Source organism: Hevea brasiliensis, chromosome 14 (genome assembly GCF_030052815.1).
Source record: "Hevea brasiliensis isolate MT/VB/25A 57/8 chromosome 14, ASM3005281v1, whole genome shotgun sequence".
Lineage (NCBI taxonomy): Eukaryota > Viridiplantae > Streptophyta > Magnoliopsida > Malpighiales > Euphorbiaceae > Hevea > Hevea brasiliensis.
The window spans coordinates 89,124,480-89,149,403 of NC_079506.1; the positions used below are offsets into that span (position 1 = coordinate 89,124,480).

The 24,924-nt window shown below is 30.4% G+C and overlaps 3 protein-coding genes and 1 long non-coding RNA gene across 5 annotated transcripts; 1 reads left to right on the forward strand and 3 right to left on the reverse strand.

Annotated features, from left to right (window-relative positions):
• Positions 1-203: 203 nt before the first annotated feature.
• LOC110657249 (uncharacterized) lies at positions 204-5,493 on the forward strand. Its single transcript, XR_002495291.2, has 2 exons — positions 204-1,249; positions 4,481-5,493. It is a non-coding gene; the product is annotated as an uncharacterized LOC110657249 (long non-coding RNA).
• Positions 5,494-6,253: 760 nt separating this feature from the next.
• On the reverse strand, positions 6,254-9,264 carry LOC110657250 (cation/H(+) antiporter 15-like). The gene is made up of 4 exons (XM_058134750.1): positions 8,835-9,264; positions 7,703-8,701; positions 7,370-7,399; positions 6,254-7,312 (listed from the first exon to the last, which is right to left on the reverse strand). Exons 1-4 carry the CDS (start codon positions 9,036-9,038, stop codon positions 6,269-6,271), a joined length of 2,277 nt encoding a protein of 758 aa, XP_057990733.1. The 5' UTR covers positions 9,039-9,264; the 3' UTR covers positions 6,254-6,268.
• Positions 9,265-10,193: 929 nt separating this feature from the next.
• LOC110657221 (RING-H2 finger protein ATL66) lies at positions 10,194-11,042 on the reverse strand. Its single transcript, XM_021814354.2, has one exon. It carries the CDS (start codon positions 10,865-10,867, stop codon positions 10,343-10,345), a length of 525 nt encoding a protein of 174 aa, XP_021670046.2. The 5' UTR covers positions 10,868-11,042; the 3' UTR covers positions 10,194-10,342.
• Positions 11,043-18,357: 7,315 nt separating this feature from the next.
• LOC110649560 (ethylene-responsive transcription factor ABI4-like) lies at positions 18,358-22,031 on the reverse strand. Of its 2 annotated transcripts, XM_058133757.1 has the most exons (3): positions 20,793-22,031; positions 20,479-20,645; positions 18,358-18,586 (listed from the first exon to the last, which is right to left on the reverse strand). In XM_058133757.1, exon 1 carries the CDS (start codon positions 21,885-21,887, stop codon positions 20,847-20,849), a length of 1,041 nt encoding a protein of 346 aa, XP_057989740.1. In that variant the 5' UTR covers positions 21,888-22,031; the 3' UTR covers positions 18,358-18,586; positions 20,479-20,645; positions 20,793-20,846. The 2 variants fall into 2 exon arrangements, with proteins under 2 accessions (XP_057989740.1, XP_021659853.2); XM_021804161.2 differs by lacking the exon at positions 18,358-18,586 and having other exon boundaries at positions 20,219-20,645.
• Between the last annotated feature and the right edge of the window lie 2,893 nt (positions 22,032-24,924).

The window sequence follows — 24,924 nt, forward strand, 5'->3', positions numbered from 1 at the left end:
ATAATTTAATTTTTAAGTTTGAATATCAGTTAAAATTAAATAAATAATAAATTCAACTCAATTAAGTCTTTATCTCAAAAATTTGGAGTCGGTTATATGGATTCACTTTCTCCACTCTGAATGATTTTGGGTTAAATCCTCAGAAATGTGTAATGGTTATAGGTTATGTTGTACTACTCTCTTTCAAGTCAATTTAGGTCTAACTGGAGCCTCCGTATGTCTACGCTTCACATGACCAAACCACTTCAATCTCTCTTATCTCAACTTATCTTCAATTGGCACCACTCTTACCTTTTCTTTAATACTCTCATTACGGACTTTATCTTGTCGAGTATGGCCACTCATCCACCTTAACAATTCTCATATCTGTAACTCTTATCTTAGATGCATACGACTCTTTCAGTGCCAAACACTCACTACTATATAGAATAGCCGGTCGTATGGTTGTACGGTAAAATTTTCTTTTCAATTTATTGGGAATCTTACGATCACTTAAAACTCCTGTGGCACGTTTTCACTTCAACCATCCGGCTTTAATCCTCCATCTATTTGAAGGACTGAGCCTAGATATTTAAAGTGATTACTTTGGGGCAGTATCACTCTATTCAAACTAACTCATTCCCTATCATCAGTTTGGCCTTCACTGAACTTGCAATGCATGTATTCTATCTTAAAATTAAATAAATAATAAATAATTAAAAATAAAATTTAATAATAAAAATAAATATATCTGGAGGATTTTGAATATTTATTCAAATAAATAAAATTTCTATTTCTTAAGTAATTAAAAAAATATAATTATTGAATTAATAATTGATTATTTTATTAAAATTTAAAAAATAAAAATGAGGTTACAATAATTATTAAATTTCACTTTAATTAATTTATTTTTTATTAAATTAATCAAATTAAAAATTACAATTTTAAAAATTAATAAATTAATTAATAAAAAATAAATAAAAAAAATTTAATGGATTAAAATTAATGTTCCCACTTCTCCCTAAAATTTTAAAATTGGGAAGCTGGAGTGGGACACACGCGCAATTAAAGAAAATGGTATAGCGACGAGCTCATCCCCTTCTTCTGGTTACTGGTCATCTGCTCCACTGCCACAAATACGCAGCTCAAAATCTTTCTTGAGTTGTGCATTTGTTTCTCTTTTATTCTGTGCCAATCCATATGATTGGGCCTTAAGCAGGACATAGAAATGGCAATTTCTCTAAATTCAGTTGTTGGGTTCAACTCAAAGGTAATGCCTTTTCTCTTTACATCTCTTAGTCGCTTCTTTCTTTTCAATTTCTCTTATTTTGCTTACACTGCCTGATTTTAACTGCAATTCAAGAATTGGACCCTTTAATCTCTTTTGGTTTATTAATTTCTTGTGCTTTAACACTGAATTTACATCTCTTTCGCTGAAGTTTTTGCCTTGGTACTATGGCAGTATTAGATGACATGTAATTTCTGCCAGTTTCATTTTCTGGGCGATTACCTGATTTTAGTCAATTCTTGAATAGTAGCAATGTTTAGCTTCTAGTTTGTAAGATTGTCTTTTTGTCCATACGCCTGTTGACTGCCATTCCTCGATCCTTTTAGGTTTGCCTTCTGTTAATAATTTTAGGGAAAGAAATGTAGAACTCTGCAAAAAAAAAAAAATGTTTTATTTGTAAAACACGAAGAAACTCTCCAATGGATACTGAATCCATGCGACAAACTTTCTCATTTATATGCCCCCATTTTCTTCTTCCGAACCAGTATAAATAAAGCATTCTATTGTTGTTAGCTGTAACGTAAGAGAAAGGAGGAGGAGAGAAGGGAAGACTCGAACTACTGGACCTCTTGCTTCCACCTCAGTGACGAGTCTAAACCTCAAATTATGCGGCCCATGTTCGTACTTCATACCACAAATTGATGTGCAAGAAATATTTGAAGATGTGCACGTTTTTTTGAAGCTTATGTTGTTTTTACTACTTTCAAGTAAGGTCAAAGGAAATAGTGTAGCTCGAACAAAGTGGTGGGAGTTCAAAGGAGTAAAATAATTGAAGTTCAAAAATGAGCTTCTCAAGTTTGAAGCATGGAAGCTGGATATGGAGGCCAATGATATGTAGATATAGATGGCATCAAAGATTAGAGAAGTAGCTAGAAAAGTTCTTGGAGAGTCTAAAGGACATGGACCACCTTCAAAAGAGAGATGGTGGTGGAATGAGGAAGTACAAAAGGCAGTGAAGAGAAAAAGGGAATGGTATAAGAAATTACCTAAATGTGATAATAATGAGGCATATGAACAGTACAAGATAGCAAAAAAAGAGTCAAAAAAGGCAGTTAGTCAAGTAAGAGCACAAGCTTTTGAAAAGTTATATGAGAAACTTGTAACTAAAGAAAGGAAGAAAGATATTTATAGATTAGCAAGTAGGAGAGAAAGAAAATATCAAGATCTAAATCAAGCTAGGTGCATTAAGGATAAAGAAGGAAAAATGTTGGTGAAAGATGATGACATTAAAGAAAGAGCGAGAAATTATTTTAATAATCTCTTTAATAATAATCAAAATGGTAATAGCGTAAATATAGACTATAGAACAATAGAAAAGAATGTGAATTATATTAGAAAGACTAGATCATTAGAAGTAAATGAAGCACTTAAGAGAATGAAAGTAGGTAAAGCCTGTGAACCCGATAGAATACCAATTGAAGTGTGGAAGTATTTGGGAGATATGGGAGTAGCATGGTTAACTAAATTATTTAATAAGATTCTAAACTCAAAGAAAATTCCTGATGAATGGAGGATGAGTATTTTAGTACCTATTTTTAAAAATAAGGGAGACATACAGAGTTGCTCAAACTATAGGGGAATTAAACTCATGAGCCATACTATGAAGTTGTGGGAGAGAGTTGTGGAGCATCGACTACGTCATGATACTTCCATCTCTCTTAATTAATTTGGCTTCATGCCTGGTCGTTCAACTATGGTAGCGATTTTTCTCATTAGAAGCTTGATGGAGAAATATAGAGATGTGAAGAAAGATTTACATATGGTTTTTATTGATTTGGAAAAGGCTTATGATAGTGTTCCAAGAGATGTCTTATGGAATGTGTTAGAACAAAAGAGGGTATCTATTAGGTACATACAAGTGTTGAAAGATATGTATGAAGGAGCAACTACTATTGTGCGCACAGTGGGAGGGGACACAGATTTTCCGTTCTCAATTGGATTTCACCAAGGATCAGCTATAAGCCCTTACCTTTTTACATTAGTTTTAGATGAATTGACGAAACATATACAAGAGAGTGTTCCTTGCTGCATGATGTTTGTGGATGATATTGTTCTGATAGATGAGACGCGAGAAGGAGTCAATAGAAAGCTAAAACTTTGGAGAAGTACTCTAGAGTCAAAGGGTTTTAAGTTAAGTAGAACGAAGACAGAATACATGCATTGCAAGTTCAGTAAAGGCAAAACTGGTGATAGAGATGGAGTTAATTTGGATGGAATGGTACTGTCCCAAAGTAATCACTTTAAATATCTCGGCTCAGTCCTTCAAGTAGATGGGGGATGTAAGGAGAATGTTAGTCATAAGATTAAAGCCGGACGGTTGAAGCGGAGACGTGCCACGGGAGTTTTATGTGATCGCAAGATTCCCAATAAGTTGAAAAGAAAATTTTACCGTACAGCCATACGACCTACTATGTTATATGGTAGTGAGTGTTGGGCACTGAAAGAGTCGTATGCGTCTAAGATAAGAGTTGTAGAGATGAGAATGTTAAGGTGGATGAGTGGTCATACTAGACTAGATAAAGTCCGTAACGAGAGAATTAGAGAAAAGGTAGGAGTGGTGCCAATTGAGGATAAGTTGAGAGAAAAGAGATTGAGGTGGTTTGATCATGTGAAGCGTAGACATACGGAGACTCCAGTTAGACAAGTAGAGCACATTAGGTTAAAGGATAGAAAGAAAAAAAGGGGTAGACCTAAATTGATTTGGAGGAGAGTAGTACAACATGACCTAGAAACATTACACATTTCTGAGGATTTAATCTAAAATCGTTTAGAGTGGAGAAAGTGAATTCATATAGCCGACCCCAAATTTTTGAGATAAAAGCTTAGTTGAGTTGAGTAGCAGGCAGCTTGTTCCATTCTTGCACCAAGTATACTCTATCAATCATATGTTGTTAAGAGATTTATGCCACTTTTACTATGCATGCTATTCTCTTGCTGTATATTGGAAATTGGTTGTCATGCCTGCTTTCAGGTTCTAGTATTTTGACCATTAGATCATGGTAGGGAAATTTATGATCCTTAGAGACATAGTCTTTTTCTATTGGCTTAGTAGTAGTTTACATCTCAGGCTTCACTGCAGAAAAAGTAGGGGATACATGTTTTTCTGTTCTAGTTTTATTTACTTATAATACAACTTTAGAATTGTGAAAAAGTTGCAATCATAGTTACTTTATACCTATTGATTACTTACAAAAGTGTTTCTTGATTAAAAAGTTGCCAGCCAAATGCCAGAATGTGTCAAAGATCTTCTGTTAGAGCTTCATCACTTGAGAGTAACCAATTCATGTTCTCCTTGGGCATGATAGGTTCAAGTGTTCATTTAAAGGGAAGTGGAAGGGGTTTGTGTCTTTCAGTTACAGACAGTGATCGTCTTGCTACAGACACAAGTGGTAAGGGTCCTTGTAGCACTGAAAGTTCAATTTCTAATAATCAGCTTTCATCTGCAGATTCTCCTGGAGGAACTAGCCAGTTCCAAACTAGTGTTGACAATGATCCAGAACCTCAAACCTCTGGAGTTTCTAATGTTTCCACAGTTTCTTCAGACTTGAAGCTGGCAAGACAACCTAACTTGCAATCTACACCCAAAAGATCGCTTCTAACAGTAAAAGAAATACTTAGGGCTGCCAGGGTTATCAGCCGTTATGCAGAATCAAAGGCTCAAAATAAAAAACGGGCAGCAAAATACTGGATGCTTTGAAGGAAAGTAACAGGGGGAAGAAGAGATCCGGCCTTCCAGAAGCCCCTACAAATTTGTTGATGACAGTGACAGAGGGTTGCCAAAGGAGGGATGGACATCTCAGTTTCCAGGAGGTGCTGATCTCTTTGTTTTACCCTTTTAATTTGTTTTCATCAGCACAGTTATGTTTGCAACAACTTATTTTGTCTGAAAAGTTGGTGCAATCCATTTCAATGGGTGCTAAGATGGATTTCAACGGGATTAATTCTGCATTTTTGGATGAGCAGCTACCTTCTTGATTCACCCATTAAAGATTATACTGTTTTGATGTCAGGTACATGGGTAGGATGCATGAGTTAATGTAGAAAAATTGCTTGGCCCACATTCATAAATCAAAGATTATGCATTTGGGAAATGCCAATGTGTACATCTTCTTTAAATGTCCTCAGTTTTGTATTTCCTTTGTTGGTGATTGAGGTGCTTGATCCACGCTATATACCATCATCTTGTACATATATATTGCAATTTATCGCATAATGGTATTTTTTTTTCATGGTCCTTTGGGTTGGATGCATCAACAGGCAAGCTAACTTCTCTACGCTTACTTTGCTTTTAATTTATTTTATTTCTATTTTATTCTTTTACCATTAGATTAGGGTTTATCGATTCATTGGTACTGTAGTTGTTTTCAAGGTTGTAAAGTCTCGAATTCGAGTATCAGTAAAGGTAAATATACCAATTCATGTTATTAACAAAGTAAATTTTACTTTCCCTCAAAAACATTACTCAATTTTAATGTGTACTTCAATAATATAACTTTTCAACTGATTTTTTACGTGGCAGCTAAGTATTTGTTCTATTTTTTTTTCCTCGTGAATTGATTGTCGTTTGATTTAACTAAATTATTCATATTATAATCTATTAATATCAAGTTTATCAAATTATAAATATTACTATATAAATAATCATAAGTTCTCATTTGTTTGAAAGAAAAAGCTATTTATAATGGATAAAAAAATTAACTAAAAATAAAAATGAATATTCCTACCTTATTTTAATTTACACTAAATTTAAAAATTAAATTATATCCTTAAAGGTAATTTAATATACCAACACTAATAATAATTTTACCAAGTAATTAAGCATTTGATTAAAGAAAACTAATGTTCTATTTGACATTGAATTTCAAAGTTAAAAAGCACTTTTTTTAAAAAATATTATAAGTGCTTTTTGAAAAAACATTATTTTAAATGCTTAATGCCTTAAACGCAGCTAAAAAAAAAAAAAAAAACTAAGAAGAAAATGCCCTCTTAATTTCAATTGTGTTATGCATTGTCAATAAAGAAACTAGGAGTGGTTTCCTCAACCTTTAAATAGTGTTGCATTAACATAGACATCTTACAATCATGAAACTTTGATGAATAAAGGAAATCACCCATCACACCTAGCTCTGAATACTCTGCCCACTCAGTCATTTCCTTCAAAAATTTGATTTGGGCAGGCACCTTACCCACCACAACAAGGTCATAACTATGTTCCATTGATTGAATTGTAGCAATCAATTGTAAACTATCATTTACTACCACCTCATGGCAAAGAACTCTAGAGTTCTTTACATTTTTATCCTTAAATTCTTGGACTAGTAAGTCATCTAATCCATTTCCATCTCCTTTAATGTCTACTTCATCCATTTTCAAGTAAATTCTCAACAGGGTGATGCTCACATTTGAATTTTCAGACATCCTCATTGCAAGTTTCAAGGCTTCAGAATCATCAGGACCACCCATGAAGATGACTAATACATTGCAAGAGAACTGACCTAATAAGTTTTTTCGAGGTGGCAATCCTTTTTGTACTAAGATCCCAACAGTGCAAGGTGCATTTGCTTGAAGCTGTGCATTAAAACTCCGCAAGAGATGACGGTTATTATCTTGTTGATTTCCTAGGAAAGGTACGATGATGAAAGGAACTCTTCTATCCTCTGCATAGTTGCAAATGATGTTGTGCATGGTCTTGAATGGGGCAACCAAAACAAATGGTCTTAACAAGACGGGACCATGGGAGTTTCTTGAATAATTTGAAAAGGCATGCATAATATGATATGTTGAATTGTTAGATTTGAAACTCTTGCTGTGGCCACTGTAAGGTGTGAGCAATGGAGCTGCTCTACCAGAAAGCTCGATTGCATGGATGCTTAAAGGGCTATTGACAGTTGGGTTGGATGCTTCTAGTAGAGTAATGATGCTGTGGACATTGTCTTCACCGTGAATGCAGGTAAGAATGTGAAATTCTTCTGCAAATGGAGTTGTTTGAAGTGTTCTTCTGTATTTTTGTGGACAAGGAGATTCGATGAGTCTGATTTCAGGTTTTTAGAAAATGACTAGTAAACCACTGTAAATTGCAGTCATGAAAACGCTGCATAGGACCAATGCAGTATACATCCTCTCATCTGCCAACTGCAAGCAAGGAAAAACAGAAATTGTAAATCATTGTTAGATACTTCATTATCATGTAGTCATTAAACTTAACTTCATCTATTGTCCTTGAATTTATTGTTAATTTTAGTATAGTTATTTGTTATGATGTGGCTCGTATTTTAGATATGTTTTTTTATTGAGCTCAAATTAAGATCAGACGCAGAAGGCAAGGCCGTTAGTGTGACTCGTATGAGATAGTTTATGAGATCTGTAGTGGTAGCAAAGATACTGAATTGATAAATCCAGTACAAAATGAATTTATGTATGGGGCAGGAGACTTACACCATTGATGAGCCATCTCTCCATAGCTGCTAAGTTGATGACGCCCTTGAAATTCAAAATGAAGCCGAGCAAATCAGCGTTTCGAAAATTGATATGAACAAACAGTGAAGCCAAAAGAATTCCAGATATCTTTCCTATTTGAACTCCAACAACTAAGAGCAGCAAGAAGCCAAAACCATTATAGTTGAATATCAAAGAAGCATCTATATTGTAACCAATAAGAAGGAAGAACAAAGGCTGAAAAAACTCCATCACCATGGTTTCAGTTTTCTCTACTATAGCTGCACCTAGTGGAGGTCCATCTGGTATGATCAACCCCATCAGTAAAACCCCAAGTTGAAAGCCTCCAATCATTGAATCAGCAATAAAACCCATGACTAGAACCAATATTAGTACTGCTACAACACTAATTTCACTAACAGAACTCTCCTCTGGTGTTCTCTTGATAATTTGTAATATTGCTGGCCTTACAATATATGCAGCAAAAACTGCTAGTAAACATATGGAAAGGGAAGTTCCAATTGAAGAATAAATATTTTCCTGTGTAAAAATGATTGAGAAGCACATAAGAGACCAACCAATTGCCTCAATCAACATTACTGTAGACATGGCAAGTTGGCCTAGCTCTGTAGTTAAAAGGTTGTGCTCATCCATGGCATCAGCAATAGAAGAGAATAAAGTAACTGATAGCCCATGACATAAGATGTGTATATTGCTGGCTGCTCTTCCAAATAATTCACTAATTCTCCTCTTTACCATCAAACACACTACTAAGGCAAATGAAAGAGGCATAAGGCAGCTTGATAAACTGATAATCCAAATATTCTTTGCCATTTTTAGGAACATAGCTGCGTCCATTTTCACAGCTGTGAGGAAAATGAAGTATCCTGTGCCAATCTTAACTATTGTATCAAGCACCAACATCTCTTTGTCAGGAAAAATGTTTTCCATGTATTTCTTGTTCTTACCCAGAACAGAGGCTCCTAAAATGATCCCACCCTATATCAAGTTACAATTCAAGATTCAATTAAACAAGAAATCAAGAACATAATGAAACAACAAAAACAACAAACACCTTAAAGGCATAAAGCCATGTTGAAAAATGAGAAGGAAAAGCAAAGGCAAAACATACCAAGAAATTGCAGACAACTCTTGATTTTATCCAAGGCCTGAGAGCATAGTACACAAGTTTGCACATAAATAATGCCAAGATTGCTTGAACCATGGAGACAGGATATATAGCATTGAAAGGGTTAAATTTTTTATTCCCAGAAAATAAGCCACGACCATAAATATCCTCCTTGAAATCAATGCAATCAGTTTCAAAGTAAACCATTTTCTTGTCCTCTTCTTTTCTGGGTTCCAAAATTGGCACATAGAAGATCGGAAGAGACAAGAAGATGGACAATGTGGATAAAGAAGTCCTGAATTACAAGAACCATGGAGATGTTCATGATTTTATTGCAAGGTTACTTGGAAATTAGCTGCAACAACTTTTTCTTTTTTTTTTTTTTAAATCTGTTAATATATCAAACAACTATATGCTAATTAAACAGCTTTGACCTTTTTTTTTTTTTTTCATCTCGTAATAGAAGAAACACCCAAAAATAATTTAGAGTGGAGAAAGAGAATCTATATAACTGTCCCAAATTTTTTATATAAAAACTTAGTTGAATTGAATTGAGTATAACAGAAGAAACAGGTTTAATGGGGTAGCTAAATTCAAAAGAACATTTTATTGGAAAATTGTTGCTTTGTCCCTGTATTAACCAAGCCAATATATATATTGCCAACTCTGAAATTTCAACAACTTCGTTTATTTATTTTTTGCTCACCTGATTTTCACTTAAAAATTAAAAAAAAAAAAAAAAATTCTAACACCTAACAGAATAACCTGAAACTATAACAATAATCATACTATATCATCTTCCACCGTTAATAATTCATATCAAATTTATTAATAATTTAAAGCTATAAAATAATAAGTAAAAAATCTTACATTTAAATTTATTATATATTCTTTCTAAAATTTATTAATTTCATAATAAAAAAAATATATATATATTTCTCACCATGTAATTATTCTATTTAATTGACTTTATTAAATAAAAAATTATTTTATTATAATTAATTATTTTAATAATCAATTATCATATTGTTTAAATTATATAATAATAAAGTGTCTGAAATTTGATTTCGAATTCAATGTAAAATCAGTTGAACAAAATAAACGATATTAGTCTCTTTAACAACAAACTCCAAATTATGTAAACACAAAAGTCGTTGAGAGAAATCGTCGAACACATGGCATTCATCACATTACAAGCACTGAAACCATGCATTAATAATTCGAAAAAGAAAAAAAAATCACACTCAGGTTATAAAATTAGTGGATTTTACTACCTTGCGTGTTTGTTTTAATCTTCTATCTAATACTTTAAAAAAAAAAAAAAATCTTTCTTGTGTTGTGAAGAAGTGCAACACAATCAAATTATCAAAGAACAATAATCCAATCTATTTAATATTAATTAAAAAACAACCAGATTGATTTACAGGTATAATCTACACACGTAATCCCAAAATTTCATATTACGAAGAACCCAGAATCCAAAAAAGAAAAAGAAGACTAATTACTATTATTTACTCTGTTAAGATGGAGAGAACAGGGGAGCCTGCAGGGTGACCCTGCAGCAGAGAAGCTCTGCAGAGAGGGCAATTAGACCGAGCCGAAAGCCACCTATCAACACACTCGCTATGGAAAGAATGGTGGCACTCAGGCAAAACCTTAACCTTATCACCATCTTCAAATACTCCTAGACATATACAGCACTCAGCTTCCACTACAACGTTACTATTGCCGCGGTTGCCCCCACATAAAGATGACGATGATGACTGGTGCAAAGTTACCGGTAACGACTTAATTATTGTGGGGTGGAGGCCCTGGGACCGAAGAGGTGGCGCGTGGAGTGGTGGGTTATTGGGGAAGTGTTGTTGTCGGTATCTACAAACGCAGCGAGCGTAGAGGAATAGGGTGGTGATGAGGACTAGTAATGAGAAGAGGATGATGATGATGAGGAAGAGAGTTTGGCCATGGATTACGAAATCATTATCGTTTAGGTCCGCACTGAAGTGCCAGTGGAATGGTTGGGAGTCTTGAGAGGACATTCTGATGATGGTGGTGGTGGTGGTGGTGGTGTGGTGGTGGAGAGGAAAAAGAGGTGGTGGGAGTTTGGAGAATAAACAAGTGGTTTTGGGTTTAAAAGGCAGTTAAAGTGGAAGTTATATTATCTCAATTATTGTAACAATATTATCATGGGCTAGATGCCTTCCATTACCAGGAACTCATGGCTCCTTTTATTATTCTCAAAATATAAAATATTTAATAAATTATTGCTTATTTATATTATATGTGCAGATATGAGCATTATCTTTTTAAATTGAAAACTACTTGATTTCATATAAAATATAATTATTTTATTATAAAAAATAAAATAATTTTACATAAATTTGTAATTTATCTCATGATATTTTTATAAAATAATTAATTATTACAATTTTATTAATTTAATAAAAAAATATAGTAATTATATTTTATATCAAACCGAATCATAGAATTTCCCTGTGTTTAGATATTGAACTCATAAATTTTATTTTTTTTTAAATCTGTCACTATTTATAAAAAGAAAAAAAATAATTATATTTAATTTTAATTTTTTAAAATAAAATTTTTTTAATTATAAAAAATTAAAATTTTCTATTTCAAATATGAAATTTAATAAAAAAAATTAATTAAATTAAATTTTTATAAAATTAATAAAATTTAAAAAGAAACTAAGAAATAATGTTAAGAAGAAAGTGAAATCACATGGATTCCATTTATGTCATTTGAAGAATAATTTTAAATAATATTAACTTATTTATTACAAGAAAATTGGTTGAAATAGTTAAATTATAATGGACTATAAATGAAAGTTAATTTATTAATCTCTTTTGTGAGTAATTTTAGAATATAAATGAAATAATAAATGTTAAATATTTACAACCTTTAATCTCCAAGTGCTCTTTTTTTTTTAATTTCAAATTAAAAATGAAAAGTTGAAATGTGAAAATTTTAAAAGTTTTACATTCATTAATTTTTTATTTTTTAAAAAAATTACCCAAAAAAGTGAAATTAATTAACCTCCATTTACAATTCCATATCTAAAAAAATATTTTTTTTATTATTTTTTAATTGTAATATTAAATAAATGGTATGTATTTATATATATAATTATTTTCACATTATAATAAAGTTATTTTTCTTAAAAATGACTTAATTTTTTTTTATTAGACTCATTTTTTTGAGTATCCTAAATATTAAAAAATGTGAAAAATATATTTTTCATGAAACTAATAGAGTCTAAATATTTATATTATTCAAATTATAAAGACTAAATTGTTGAGTTGAAAAAAATTAATTTAAAACAATAGAAGGATTAAATAGTTTATGAGGAATTAAATAATTATTTCTATTAAAATATAAAAATTAAATAATAATTTTCCATATACAATTCATTGAAGCCAGAAATTAGCAAATGGTGGAAAGCATTTAAAATGAGTTTTTTTGTGCCCATTCTTGATTATGAAATTAATCCATTTTTCTCAATAATTAAATACCCACTCAGCTTAGAAAATGCTCACTTGCGTTGGTGGGTACATCACAGAAACTTCTAGTTGAAGACTTTGCTGATTTTTATATATGAGTTGTCTTTTTATTATACTCATTTAAATATTATTTAAAATATTATTATAATTATAAATCTTATTTATAAACTTTTAATTTTTTTTTATTTAGATTTTATTTTATTTATAAATATAAAAAATTTATTAATTTTTTATTTGATGTCATAGGTATCCAATTTGATTTTATATAATTTAAAATTAATCAGGTGAGTGAAATATTATTTTAAATAATATTATTAATAAGAATTTAAAAATTAAATCAATAATTTTTAATTTAATGAAATTAAAATTATTTATAAAATTAATAAATTTTAAATTTAAAATATTAATTAGCCTCTTAAGTCATGACTCCCAACAAGTAATTAAACTGATTAACATGTGATTTAGCGATTAAATTAATGGTAATGATGATTCATAATAAGAAATACATGGAAGAATTTGCAATATATAGAACTTCCACTCATGCTAATTAAATAATCTTTATATTAAATTTATATAATATGCTAAAGAGAGAAATAAATAAATACATGAACTCATCAAGGTCTTTGTATAATTAGAAAGATACATGCACTAACTTTAATTACTCAAAATCTACACGAGCGTTTATATTTATTTTTTTTTTAAGGTTAATATATACTACATGCATAAGATTATATAATTGAGTATGTATTAAGTTAATATTAACAATAAAGTTATAACCGTGTGATTGCACTTAATAAAAAAGTGTTAAAAATCCCATATGAGAAATATAAAAAATAAAATATTAAAATTTATTTAGTTAGATTGCGGTATTAAATTGACTCATTTTAATATGTAAAATAACTTAATCAATTATATATATACACATATTAAAATGAAATGTCACATATCACTTTTTTTAAGGAGTTTAACATGTATCGTTTGTCATAAATAAATCTCTTTTACATTAATTATTATTTAATTTTTTATATATTTTTTAATTATTATTATTACTTATAATATTATTTTAATATTTATAATTTAAATTATTATTTTTTTAAATTAAAAAAATATAAATTAAAATTATTAATATTTATTAAGGCAATTCCATAGTTAATAGAAAGTTTAAATAGAATTTTTTAAAAAGTATAAGAAACAAATAGAAGCTTTGTTCTTTGAAATTCGGTCAAACCGAATGTGCCGAGCAATAGGAAGTTTGGATCCAAAGTGGACTCGTCCAGTTGTGGCTATAAAAGAGGGGAGTACACCTTTAATCAGGAGTGTAGAAAGCCATAAACTTTGTGTGTGCAGCAGGCCACGTGTTGATAAGTGTGTGCGGTGTCGGCCACTCAGAATGATTTGTGAGTGTTTGAATAAGAGAAAAATAATTAGTGCTTTTTTTTTTATATATATAATAAATTTATTGTGGAGTATATTTATATTTTATTATTTTAAATTTTATATTTTTTTAATTATGATGAATTTTCACAATAATTATTATTAGAGACTGATGTGAGATGTCAAAAATGATGAGCACAAAATTTAAGATAAAATCATTTAATAAAAAAATAATTTTCATGAAAGATATACTTCTATAGTAAAAATTAGTCAAAGTTTTAAATGAGAAGTAATCGGCAACTATTAAAGATGATTCAAAAAAAGGTAAAAAGGTAAATGATCCATTATAAGATGAGATTGTCCATTATATATTTGTTCAAAGAAATGATGATTTTATGTGATCGAAGAGGAAAGAAAAGAGAAAGTGAAACTAGCCCAAGCAAGGAGATGCATGGAAGTCAAGATGTTGGTAAAGCAAAAATCAAGATGTAGCATGGTGATCGTGTGAAAACATTTAATGAAATGAGTTATGTTTTTAAATTTGAAAGGAATTTAATTTTTTTCAATCAGAAAAAGAACTTAATTTCTTTGAGAGTTAGCCGAAATACTTTCGTGATTATGAAAGGCGACGAGTGTGGCACAAAAAATTTGTACAAATTAGAAGGAAGTACGTTAATTGGAATAATGCACTTTAAGTCAAGGAACAGCATATCCAACAGAAATTGATGTTTGTATAAATTATGAAAACTAATTCCTTTTGAATCGAAGGTGAAAATGGATGGAAATTCAAAATTAAGTAAAATTAAGATTTGAATTAAAATTAAATAATAAATAAAAAATTAAGTAGAATTTATTAGGAAGAACGAAGGCTACAAAAGTGAGGAGAGCTCCTCTAATCAAGAATGCAGAAGGCCATAAATTTAGTGTGTGCCGAGGAATAAAGAAAGAGTAGAAGGCCACACATTGATGAGTGCACAGCAGAGTAGACCACCGAGAATTGCAAGTGATTTGTGATTGTTTGAGTGCAGGAAAAATAATTAGGGCACGTTTGGTTTGTACATTCGAATTGTAATCAATATTGAAATTGGAATCGAGAGTGAAATCGGAAATGAAATAGTAAATTTTTTATTTATATTTGATTTACTCAATCGAAGTTAGATTCATTTTTAAAGTGTTTGATTTATATATATGAAAATATAAAAATTAAAACATCCCTATAAATACATAATATGAGCAAAATTGAGTATTTAGTTTTTAATGAGATAATCATTATGATTTGATTCCCAGGTTGAAAAAAAAAATAGTGATTTCCTTAGTTGTGAGAATCAGATTCTCTAATTTATGAAAATAAAAATTTTTAAAAAAAAATTCAAACATCCATAAACAGAATTATTTTCATTTTTGGGTCAATTTTTACTGTCAAAGAGTTTATAAAGAATATATATTGTATTTCAAACTGTCAAAGAGCTTATAAAGAATATAACAAGAAATAAACAATACTAAGGGAGAAAACAGGACTCTAATAATAAGAAAATATGATTATACTATCTCTTTAGAAATTTGTTATAGTAGAGTTTACATCACCAATCGTTTATGGAGGAACAGATCAGATTATCAATTTGAATATCTACATATTATTAATTATCAATTACATATTATTTCAAGACAACATAAAATGATCTATATTAAAAAAAAAAAAACTAATTTGAAATATTATAATGTACAATTTTTTTTAAAAAAAAATAAAGAAATGAAAAAATTGGCATTTTTATTTTATTCTTTCATATAAAATAGAAATGAGAGATAATATAAGCTACTCAAATGGAGAGTTTTTATTTTTGATTTATTTTAAATTGATATTAAATATTTTTTATCTATAGCAAATTACTTAAAAGTTTTTTAAATTTTGAGGTTTGAAATTTCTTGATCTTCTCATTATTTAATATTCTTATTATAAAAAATGAAATTTGCTATTATTTATAAATCAATTTCTATAAGTTATTTCCTTCTTCTTATTTCAATTCATTTTGAATGTGTTGGAATTACACATCGAAAAATATAAAAGTAAAAGAGCAATATATAAGTGGTTAAATTGTAACATTAATTTGGTTAGTCATTTTAATGCGTAAAACAATCTAATCACTTATATAAGTCTGAATTAAAATAAATTAAATTGTAATTTTATCAGCACTCTCTCCGAATTTAACATGATATCAGAGCCCAGACTGGGTTGTAAGTTTCAGCCGCCCATAAGGCTGTATAATTGGACCCGTATTGGGATAAAAATAAAAATACAAATTAATTGTCAAGTGACAACCATGTGGTTGCACTTGAGGGGGAGTGTTGGAATCCCACATCGAAAGAATATAAAGTAAAAGGGTAAAATATAAGTGATTGGGTTGCAACATTGACTTAATTAGTCATTTTGATGTGTAAAGCAATCTAATCACTTATATAAGCTCGAATTAAATGAATTAAATTGTAATTTGATCGACACTCTCTTCGAATTTAACAAATGTAAACATATAAATAGAATATATAATAATTATTTATTATTTAATAAATTTTAATTTAATATGTAAAAATAATATTTTACTTTTAGTTAATATCATATATTTACATTATTGTAATTATCTATTTAATATTTTTAATATAAATTATATATGATATATAAAATTTAATTGATAATTAATAATTTTATAGCTAAGTGCAAGGTATCAAGTTAGAGGAATTTATTGTGCGTGACAACTTGAAGCTAAACAGCACAAATTCTTTATATATTACTCTCTGTATATTTTTATCTATAGCTTTTTAAAAGTTATTTCGTTTAAAATTATTTATTATTTTAAAAAATTAAGATATATTAATTAATATTTTAAATTTTATGATTATTTCTACAAAACATAATAATTATTTACATTATTTTGTATCATTTAAATAAAAAATAATTTTATTAAATTAAAGAGAAATTTATTATATTTTAAATGATTTAATTATTTTCTTAATTACTATAAAAAACTTATATATATATATATATATATATATATATATATATATATATATATATATATATATATATAAAGTACACAAAAGTCACAAACTTATCCATGAATTTCTTTGAAAGATGCTAGACAACATACTTTTTGGCCTACAATCACTTTAGAGTTTAGAAGCAAAAGCAGAAAAGAGATATGAGTTAGGCATCCCTTTTTGAAAAAACAGTTTTGTCCAGTTCTTTTGAATTTGAGAATGATGCTTTGCTGTATTGGCACAATTAACTTAAGTTTAGATTTTAAAATTTAAAAAAAAAAATTAAGTTTATATCTTAATAATATTGGATATTACAATTGATTACATATACATGTTTTTATTTAATTATGTGTTTACTTTGCTTCATAAATATATTATGAATTAACCCAATTAAGGGTTTAGCACCTAATTAGGGCAATATTGACATATTGTCTTTTTAGCAAGATGCAAAAGGTGTTTCCTAGTTTTTTTTTTTTAATGTTTTATTATTATATATGTAATTATAAAAAATTCCCTAGTAATATAACAAAAACTGAAAAATCATTTTTTTTACATGGAAAGAAAATATCAGTGTCTTATTTGCATTACTTGGATAAAATTAGAAATGTCTATTTTTTTTTTATAAAATTAGAAAAATATTTTATTAATTAAAAATAAAAAAATAAAAGTGAAGTGCAAATCAACATATATGATGAAACTAAATACTCATATAAAAAATATATATAAAGAAGTTGATAAATTTGATAGTGTTTAATAAACTAGGTAGATTAGCCGATAGGTAAATTGTGTGCTTCACTCTTCGACTCCATCTTTTTATGAGTCATATCAAATGATTTCCAAATTTAGATATTCAATTGAAGCAAGGATTTGCTTGTAGAGTACTTTTCTCCAACAAAATAAAAAATCTCAACAATGAAAAGCACACAAACTCAAAAGCTATCAATAAAGACAGATTTGAATAGATATCTATTCACTCAAGAAGATAAATTTGAGGGTTAAATTAATGGCTAATAGTATTTGAATCGAATTTAATACATTTAAGTTGATGGTGCGAGTAATATGAATTTTTTTATTTAAAAATTTAAATAAATAAAATTAATTTTATCAAAATTAATATATTAATTCAAAATGATCCACGTTAAATATATTGACCTAAAATTTTTTCATATTGCACTCCATCAAAATATATCAAACCCAAATCGTCCAAAAAGGACAATTTGAATGACTTAATCGAAAATAATCTGAATCCTTCATCCAATATCAACTTGTTTATCACTTGTAATCAACAAAATAGAGATTAATAAGTAAATTAACTTCTCATATTAACAAAATGATCCTTTAATCCTTGAACAATGTAGATAGAACATGCTATAATAATATTAACTCATAAGCTATAATAACAATTTTTTAATCTAGCATGACTTAATTCAGTGGTTAATGTATATCACTCGTTCTTGTCTAATATATTCAGATTTAAATCCCACTTAAAAAAAATCTCATTCCTTTTTTTCTTAATCCGACATTTGTTACTATACAATCCAATTCTTTATCCTTCTTATAAAGGAAAACAAAGATTCAAGAAAAAGTGAACAAAATAAGAGCGAGCATAAGAGAAACCACAATTATCATGAAATATCTAAGATAATAGATTCTGTGAAGGCTCCAATAACTAATAAATACCCACTAAAAAATTTGTCGCCCACTTAACAAGACAATTAATATAATCATATTGACGTTACTGTAAATATAAGCAATTCAGATTCATATTCATGAGAGGTTCACCACCCCGCACAAGATCAATAATCACAAGCATTGTGACATTGCACCAATGATCACCTGTGTTGTTATAGGAAATGCGAGTTTGACATAATTAAAATCACAAAACAATTATTCTTGTATTGTTAAAAAAAAACTAAAATTTAATGAGAATAATTTTATTCAGAGTGTTTATTGTGAATTCGACCTCTTGAATATATAAAAGAAACAATGAGAGAATTTGAATGGGCTCATTCTGGCTATAATTAAGATTATCAATTAAACTAATTAATGATGTACCTTAGATTAATATTTGTATGGACAATATATCAACATGAAAATAATAGAATATTTTTGCTTAATTAAAGTTACTGTGTTTGGAACAATGAGCTAAAGTTAGTGATATTAGAGTTATCTTCAAAACGATAACATTTTCATTAGAGTAAAATGAATTGGCTATGTTTGGAATGGGTAATCTAATTGACAATGAATATGATTTCTAGCGAATGTAAATATATATAGTACTTACACGGATTTTTCTTATTTAGACTCGATTTATTATAAACTCAAGGTATAAGATATATGGTGAGATTCACTTATTAAATTTATAGATCTCACATATTTATATCTTGAATTCATAATGGATCAGATTTAAGTAAGAATTTTCCCTACTTACACTAAACTTGATCTGCTCCAGTGACATTACAAAAAGAGATTAATGTACAAAAAGATACAATTAAAAGATATCATTATACGGAAAGGAAAATACAGAAGCCTACAATATATATACCTACAATTTTGTTTTTCGATTGACAGAATAGACATTCAAACCTGAGTTTGCTATAAAAGTAACATATTTTTAGCTACCGAATCAAACCAGGCTAAGCATATATACTAACAGTTTGATGTGACTAAACATCCTTCTTACTATCGTAAAGGGATCAACATATATAAAGGTAATGTTCGATCAATTCAGGTTCTAGAACACTATAACAGAAGACATAACCGAGACCAAATTTGGGCATATACTTGCAACCTACCTAGCTACCTGATTCTGTCATACAAAATCACTACTCTTCCTTTCCTATACCCATCTTTCAGGTTTAGGATACTGAAAAGCTAATTAATCCATTTTATAGAGAGTTCTTGAAGCATCTTGAGAAACCCTTTTTTATTCTTTATAAAAAATCTCTTAATTATGATTTGCCAATCCACCACCAATGTCTGAGAATTGTGAATCAATTAATTATTGATAAATATATATATATGTACACAGGATAATTTCATGCAAACTCTCATAATAATATCCATTCTCCCTCTTTCTTCTTCTTCTTCTTCCTCTTTATCTTTCTTCTACTTATTCTTCTTGCTTATCTTCCCTCCTCATTTTTCTTCTACTTTTTCCCCTTTTTCTTTATAAAAAATCTCTTAATTATAAGCTGCCAATTCACCAATATCAGGGAATTCTGTATCTATTGATTATAAGCATATATACACATATATGCATTCTCCTTCTTTCTTCTTCTCCTCCTCCTCCTCCTTTCTTCCTCCTCTTCTCTGTCTTTCTTCTAGTTCTTCTTCTTGCTTCCGTTTCCTCCTCATTTTTCTTTTATATTTTCCCTTTTTTGTTTCCTTTTGGCAACACAAAATGATGGAAACTCTTATCACAAATGACAAAGTTTAAAAAAAAGATGGAAACTCTCTCATGGAATATACAAGTGAAAATTCTTGAAAATTTATCATTAATTGAATATTGATGAAGAAAACAGCAATATATATTTCTTTCAGTCCAAACTTGACATTTCCTGTAGCCAACCCAAACCCTAACCGATGACACTAGATTAATTCTTCTCCTCTCTAAAATCCATTATCAAAAATCTAAAATCTTAATAATTAATTACCTACCTAAATAAAGATCGAAGCATGCAAGCAGCAACCTTTACCTTAACAGAAACATATTATTATTAACTTACCTTGAGAGATCTTTCTCAGCTTTATTGTGGAACCAGCATTGGATAAACAAAACACATGCAAATTGGTGACGTCTTCTCTTTCCAACCATCTTTGGTAGAATCAACAATCTTTAATCACTTTCTTCTTTGAAATTCTTCATCTCAAATGGTGATTAATGAAATCCAGACTGCATCCATATCCCATTAACTAAATTTTCTCAATAACTAAGAGAGAGAGAGAGAGAGAGAGAGAGAGAGAGAGAGAGAGAGAGATCTGTACATGCCAAGACGAATAGCTAATTTGGTAAAGATCAATTTCAAACTTTCAAACACACCTTGTTTTCTAGGATAAAATCCCCATGCAAATTTTTATCCTCCTCATCAAGAACTCATAGATCAAATAAGGAAGGATCCCCGTAGTCCCAAATACTAGATGGTGGGTATTCATCATCACTTGTCAAAGGCCACAACGAAGGAGATCCAGGTCCCACATGCATGATCTGATCCTGACCTGCCGGTGCAGTTGCAGGTTGAGTATTACCGGATAGAGACAAACTAGAACCCACCGAGCCCACCAACGAACTGATATCCTCGTACAAACCTGGTTCTTGTTGCTGTTGTTGTTGATGATGACGGTTATGACCGTCATAATCATAGTTAAGATTTTGATACGAGGTTGTTGCGATGCTACTACTAGAGTGGCCAGTGTTAAGATTGGACCCTTCAAGAAGTGGGTTTTGATACTGATATTGATAGTGGTGTGACATAATTTGTTCCTTTGGATTCTGTACTATGTTACTAGGACATAGCATGCTCGACCCAACAACGTTGGGATGATGATGATAAACCCCGTACGGACCAAACCCAGATGAAGCCGAGGCAGCAGCAGCAGCCGTAGCCGCCACCGCTACCGCTGGAGAAGGTTTTGAAGCCGAAAGAGAGAAAGTGAAGCCGAAGCCAGAAGGACGTGGAAGCAAGGGTCGAAGAGTCTGAGTGGAGGAAGAGCTTGAGCCGCGAGAGGATGCAGAAGAGGATTGAGCTGATGAGGAGGAATTCGAGGGTTGCAAATTAAGCTGCGCTCTAGAGCCATAGAGGATGATGGCGGCGCGGTCATAAGCTCGGGCTGCGTCCTCGGCGGTAGCAAAAGTTCCGAGCCACTTTCGAGTTCGCTTTCTTGGCTCACGAATCTCAGCTACCCATTTCCCCCAGCTTCGTTGCCTAACTCCCCTGTATCTAAACTTACTGTTATCTGGCCCTCCTCTTCCCTTGCACTTCCTACTATTATCACTGCTACTATTATTATTAGTATCACTATTAGTGTCACCAGTTGTCGCGGTTGTAATTGAGGGGGCAGCCGGGGTGGTAGCGGCATCAGAAGGGGTGGTGGTGGTGGTTTCTTGGGGAGGATGAGGGAGAGAAGAGTCGTCCATGAAAAATGTGAGGCTTTTAAGGCTTTAAGACTGAAGCCTGTCCTTGTTCTTTCTTAGGAGACTGATGGGTTGTTTGAGTGTCATGTGTTTAAATGGTGAAAGAGGGCGGTGGTGCTCTTCTCTCCTCTCTCTCTCTCTCTCTCTCTCTCTCTCTCTCTCTCTCTCTCTCTCTCTTTCCTTTTATATAGAGAGAGAGAAAGAGAAGGGAAGAAAAGGGATTGCTGCCCAGTGAAGAAAGCAGACCAAACAGAAACAGCTGCACATTGGTTTGGGAATTTGGAATCATATTTATCATTTTTTATATGTGAAATTTTTTAATTGAAATCATGCTCTAAGATTTTGAGTTGAAATCTCAACTAAATCAATTAAAAATAAATAAAAAATTTTAAAAATTATTGTTTTCTGCAGAGATATTTTGGAAAAGTTTCATTTTTGGGATTTTGCTAAGGAAATTTATCAAAGGTTTAATTTTTTTCTTCCTAATTCTAGTGCTCCTGAAGGGAAGGAAAATGTTTGCTGATGAAATGAGACAGCAAGGAGCAAGCGTATCACATACATCGATTTCCCTTCCTCTTATTAAATCTTGAAATGAGCTACATATTCTTGTAAAGTCGTTCTCAGTGCTAAAAGATGTGAATTAATTTGTTTTTGTGCATACATAGTAAGTTAGATAATTCTTTTAAAATTTATTGGAACAGATATTTGTTTATAAAATTTAAATTTTGACACCGCTTTAATTTTAAGTTTTAATATATATTACATCTAGTAATTCACAAACAATTTAACCCACTTCAACAATAATTTTTTAAAGTAATATTTAATGATTTGGCTGTCAAAAATACTACTTTTCTTTTTTATATATATATATTGTTTGGTAATACAGTGATTTATAATACTATTTAAAGCATGAAAGAGTGATATTTACGAAAAGTTACCCTTCTTAATTTGTAAATATTTAAGGAGTGTTTTAATTAAAATCAACATGATGATGTCATTATTTTTATATTTAAAAATTAATCTAACAATTATTTTTACTTAACATTTCTATTTTAAATCATTGTATAAACAATTAACCACTAACTGCTAATATTAATAAAATAGTTGATAATTACTAAAATAGCTAATATTGCCAAACATGACCTTAATATATATATATATATATATATATATATATTTTCACTAAGCTAAGGTCATAGCACACCTCTGCCCTCTAGCTCCGTTAGGGTTCACAAATATATTCATCTATACCTTATAATAATGTTATTATATATTTTTTTATTTATTTGATTCTAATTGATTCTTAAATTTAAAATTTTATAGTTTTAAAAACTACTGTAATAAAATTAAAACTTGAAAATTCTTTAATTAGCTATGTGTATTTTTATTGGATATATTTGTTAGCTTATATGAGAAACTTGGATTATAAAGAAACTTGAAACTAAAAAAGGAGAGAAAGATATTTATAGATTAGCAAGAAAGAGAGAAAGAAAATGTCAAAATCTCAATCAAGTTAGGTGCATTAAGGATAAAGAAGGAAAAATGTTAATGAAATACGAGGACATTAAAGAAAGATGGAGAAATTATTTTAATGATCTCTTTAATAATAGTCAAAATGGTAATAGCATTAATATAGACTATAGAACAATAGAAAAGAATGTGAATTATACTAGAAGGATTAAATCTTTAGAAGTAAATGAAGCACTTAAGAGAATGAAAGTGGATAAAGCCTGTGGACCCGATGGAATACTAATTGAAGTGTGAAAGTGTTTGGGAGATATGGGAGTGGCATGGTTAACTAAATTATTTAATAAGATTCTAAACTCAAAGAAAATGCTTGAAGAATGTAGTAGGAGTATTTTAGTACCTATTTTTAAAAATAAGTGAGACATACAGAGTTGTTCAAACTATAGGAGAATTAAACTCATGAGCCATACTATGAAGTTGTGAGAGAGAGTTGTGGAGCATCGACTACATTATAATACTTCTATCTCTCTTAATCAATTTGGCTTCATGCCCGGTCGTTCAACTGTGGAAGCGATCTTTCTCATTAGAAGCTTGATGGAGAAATATAGAGATGTGAAGAAAGATCCACACATAGTTTTTATTGATTTAGAGAAGGTTTATGATAGTGTTCCAATAGATATCTTATGGAGTGTGTTAGAACAAAAAGGGTATCTATTAGGTACATACAAGTGTTGAAAGATATGTATGAAGGAGCAACTACTATTATGCGCACAGTGGGAGGGGACACAAGAGATTTTCCGATTTCAATTGGATTACACCAAGGATCAGCTATAAGCCCTTACTTTTTTACAGTAGTTTTAAATGAATTGACGAAACATATACAAAAGAATATTTCTTGGTGCATGATGTTTGCGGATGATATTATTCTGATAGATGAGACGCGAGAAGGAGTCGATAGAAAGTTAGAGCTTTGGAGAAGTACTCTAGAGTCAAAGGGCCTTAAGTTAAATAGAAAGAAGACAGAATACATGCATTGCAAGTTTAGTGAAGGCCAAACTGGTAATAGGAAAGGAGTTAGTTTGGATGGAGTGGTACTGTCCCAAAGTAATCACTTTAAATATCTCGGCTCAGTCCTTCAAGTAGATGGGGAATGTGAGGAGGATGCTAGTAATAGGATAAAAGCCGGATGGTTGAAGTGGAGACGTGCCACTGGAGTTTTATGTGATCGCAAGATTCCCAATAAGTTGAAAGGAAAATTTTACCGTACAGCTATACGACCGGCTACGTTATATGGCAGTGAGTGTTGGGCACTAAAAGAGTCGTATGTGTCTAAGATAAGAGTTGCAGAGATGAGAATGTTAAGGTGGATGAGTGGCCATACTAAACTAGATAAAGTCCGTAATGAGAGTATTAGAGAAAAGGTAGGAGTGGTGCCAATTGAGAATAAGTTGAGAGAAGGGAGATTGAGGTGGTTTAGTCATGTGAAGCGTGGACATACGGAGACTTCAGTTAGACAAGTAGAGCACATTAGGTTAGAGGATAGAAAAAAAAAAGGGGTAGACCTAAATTGACT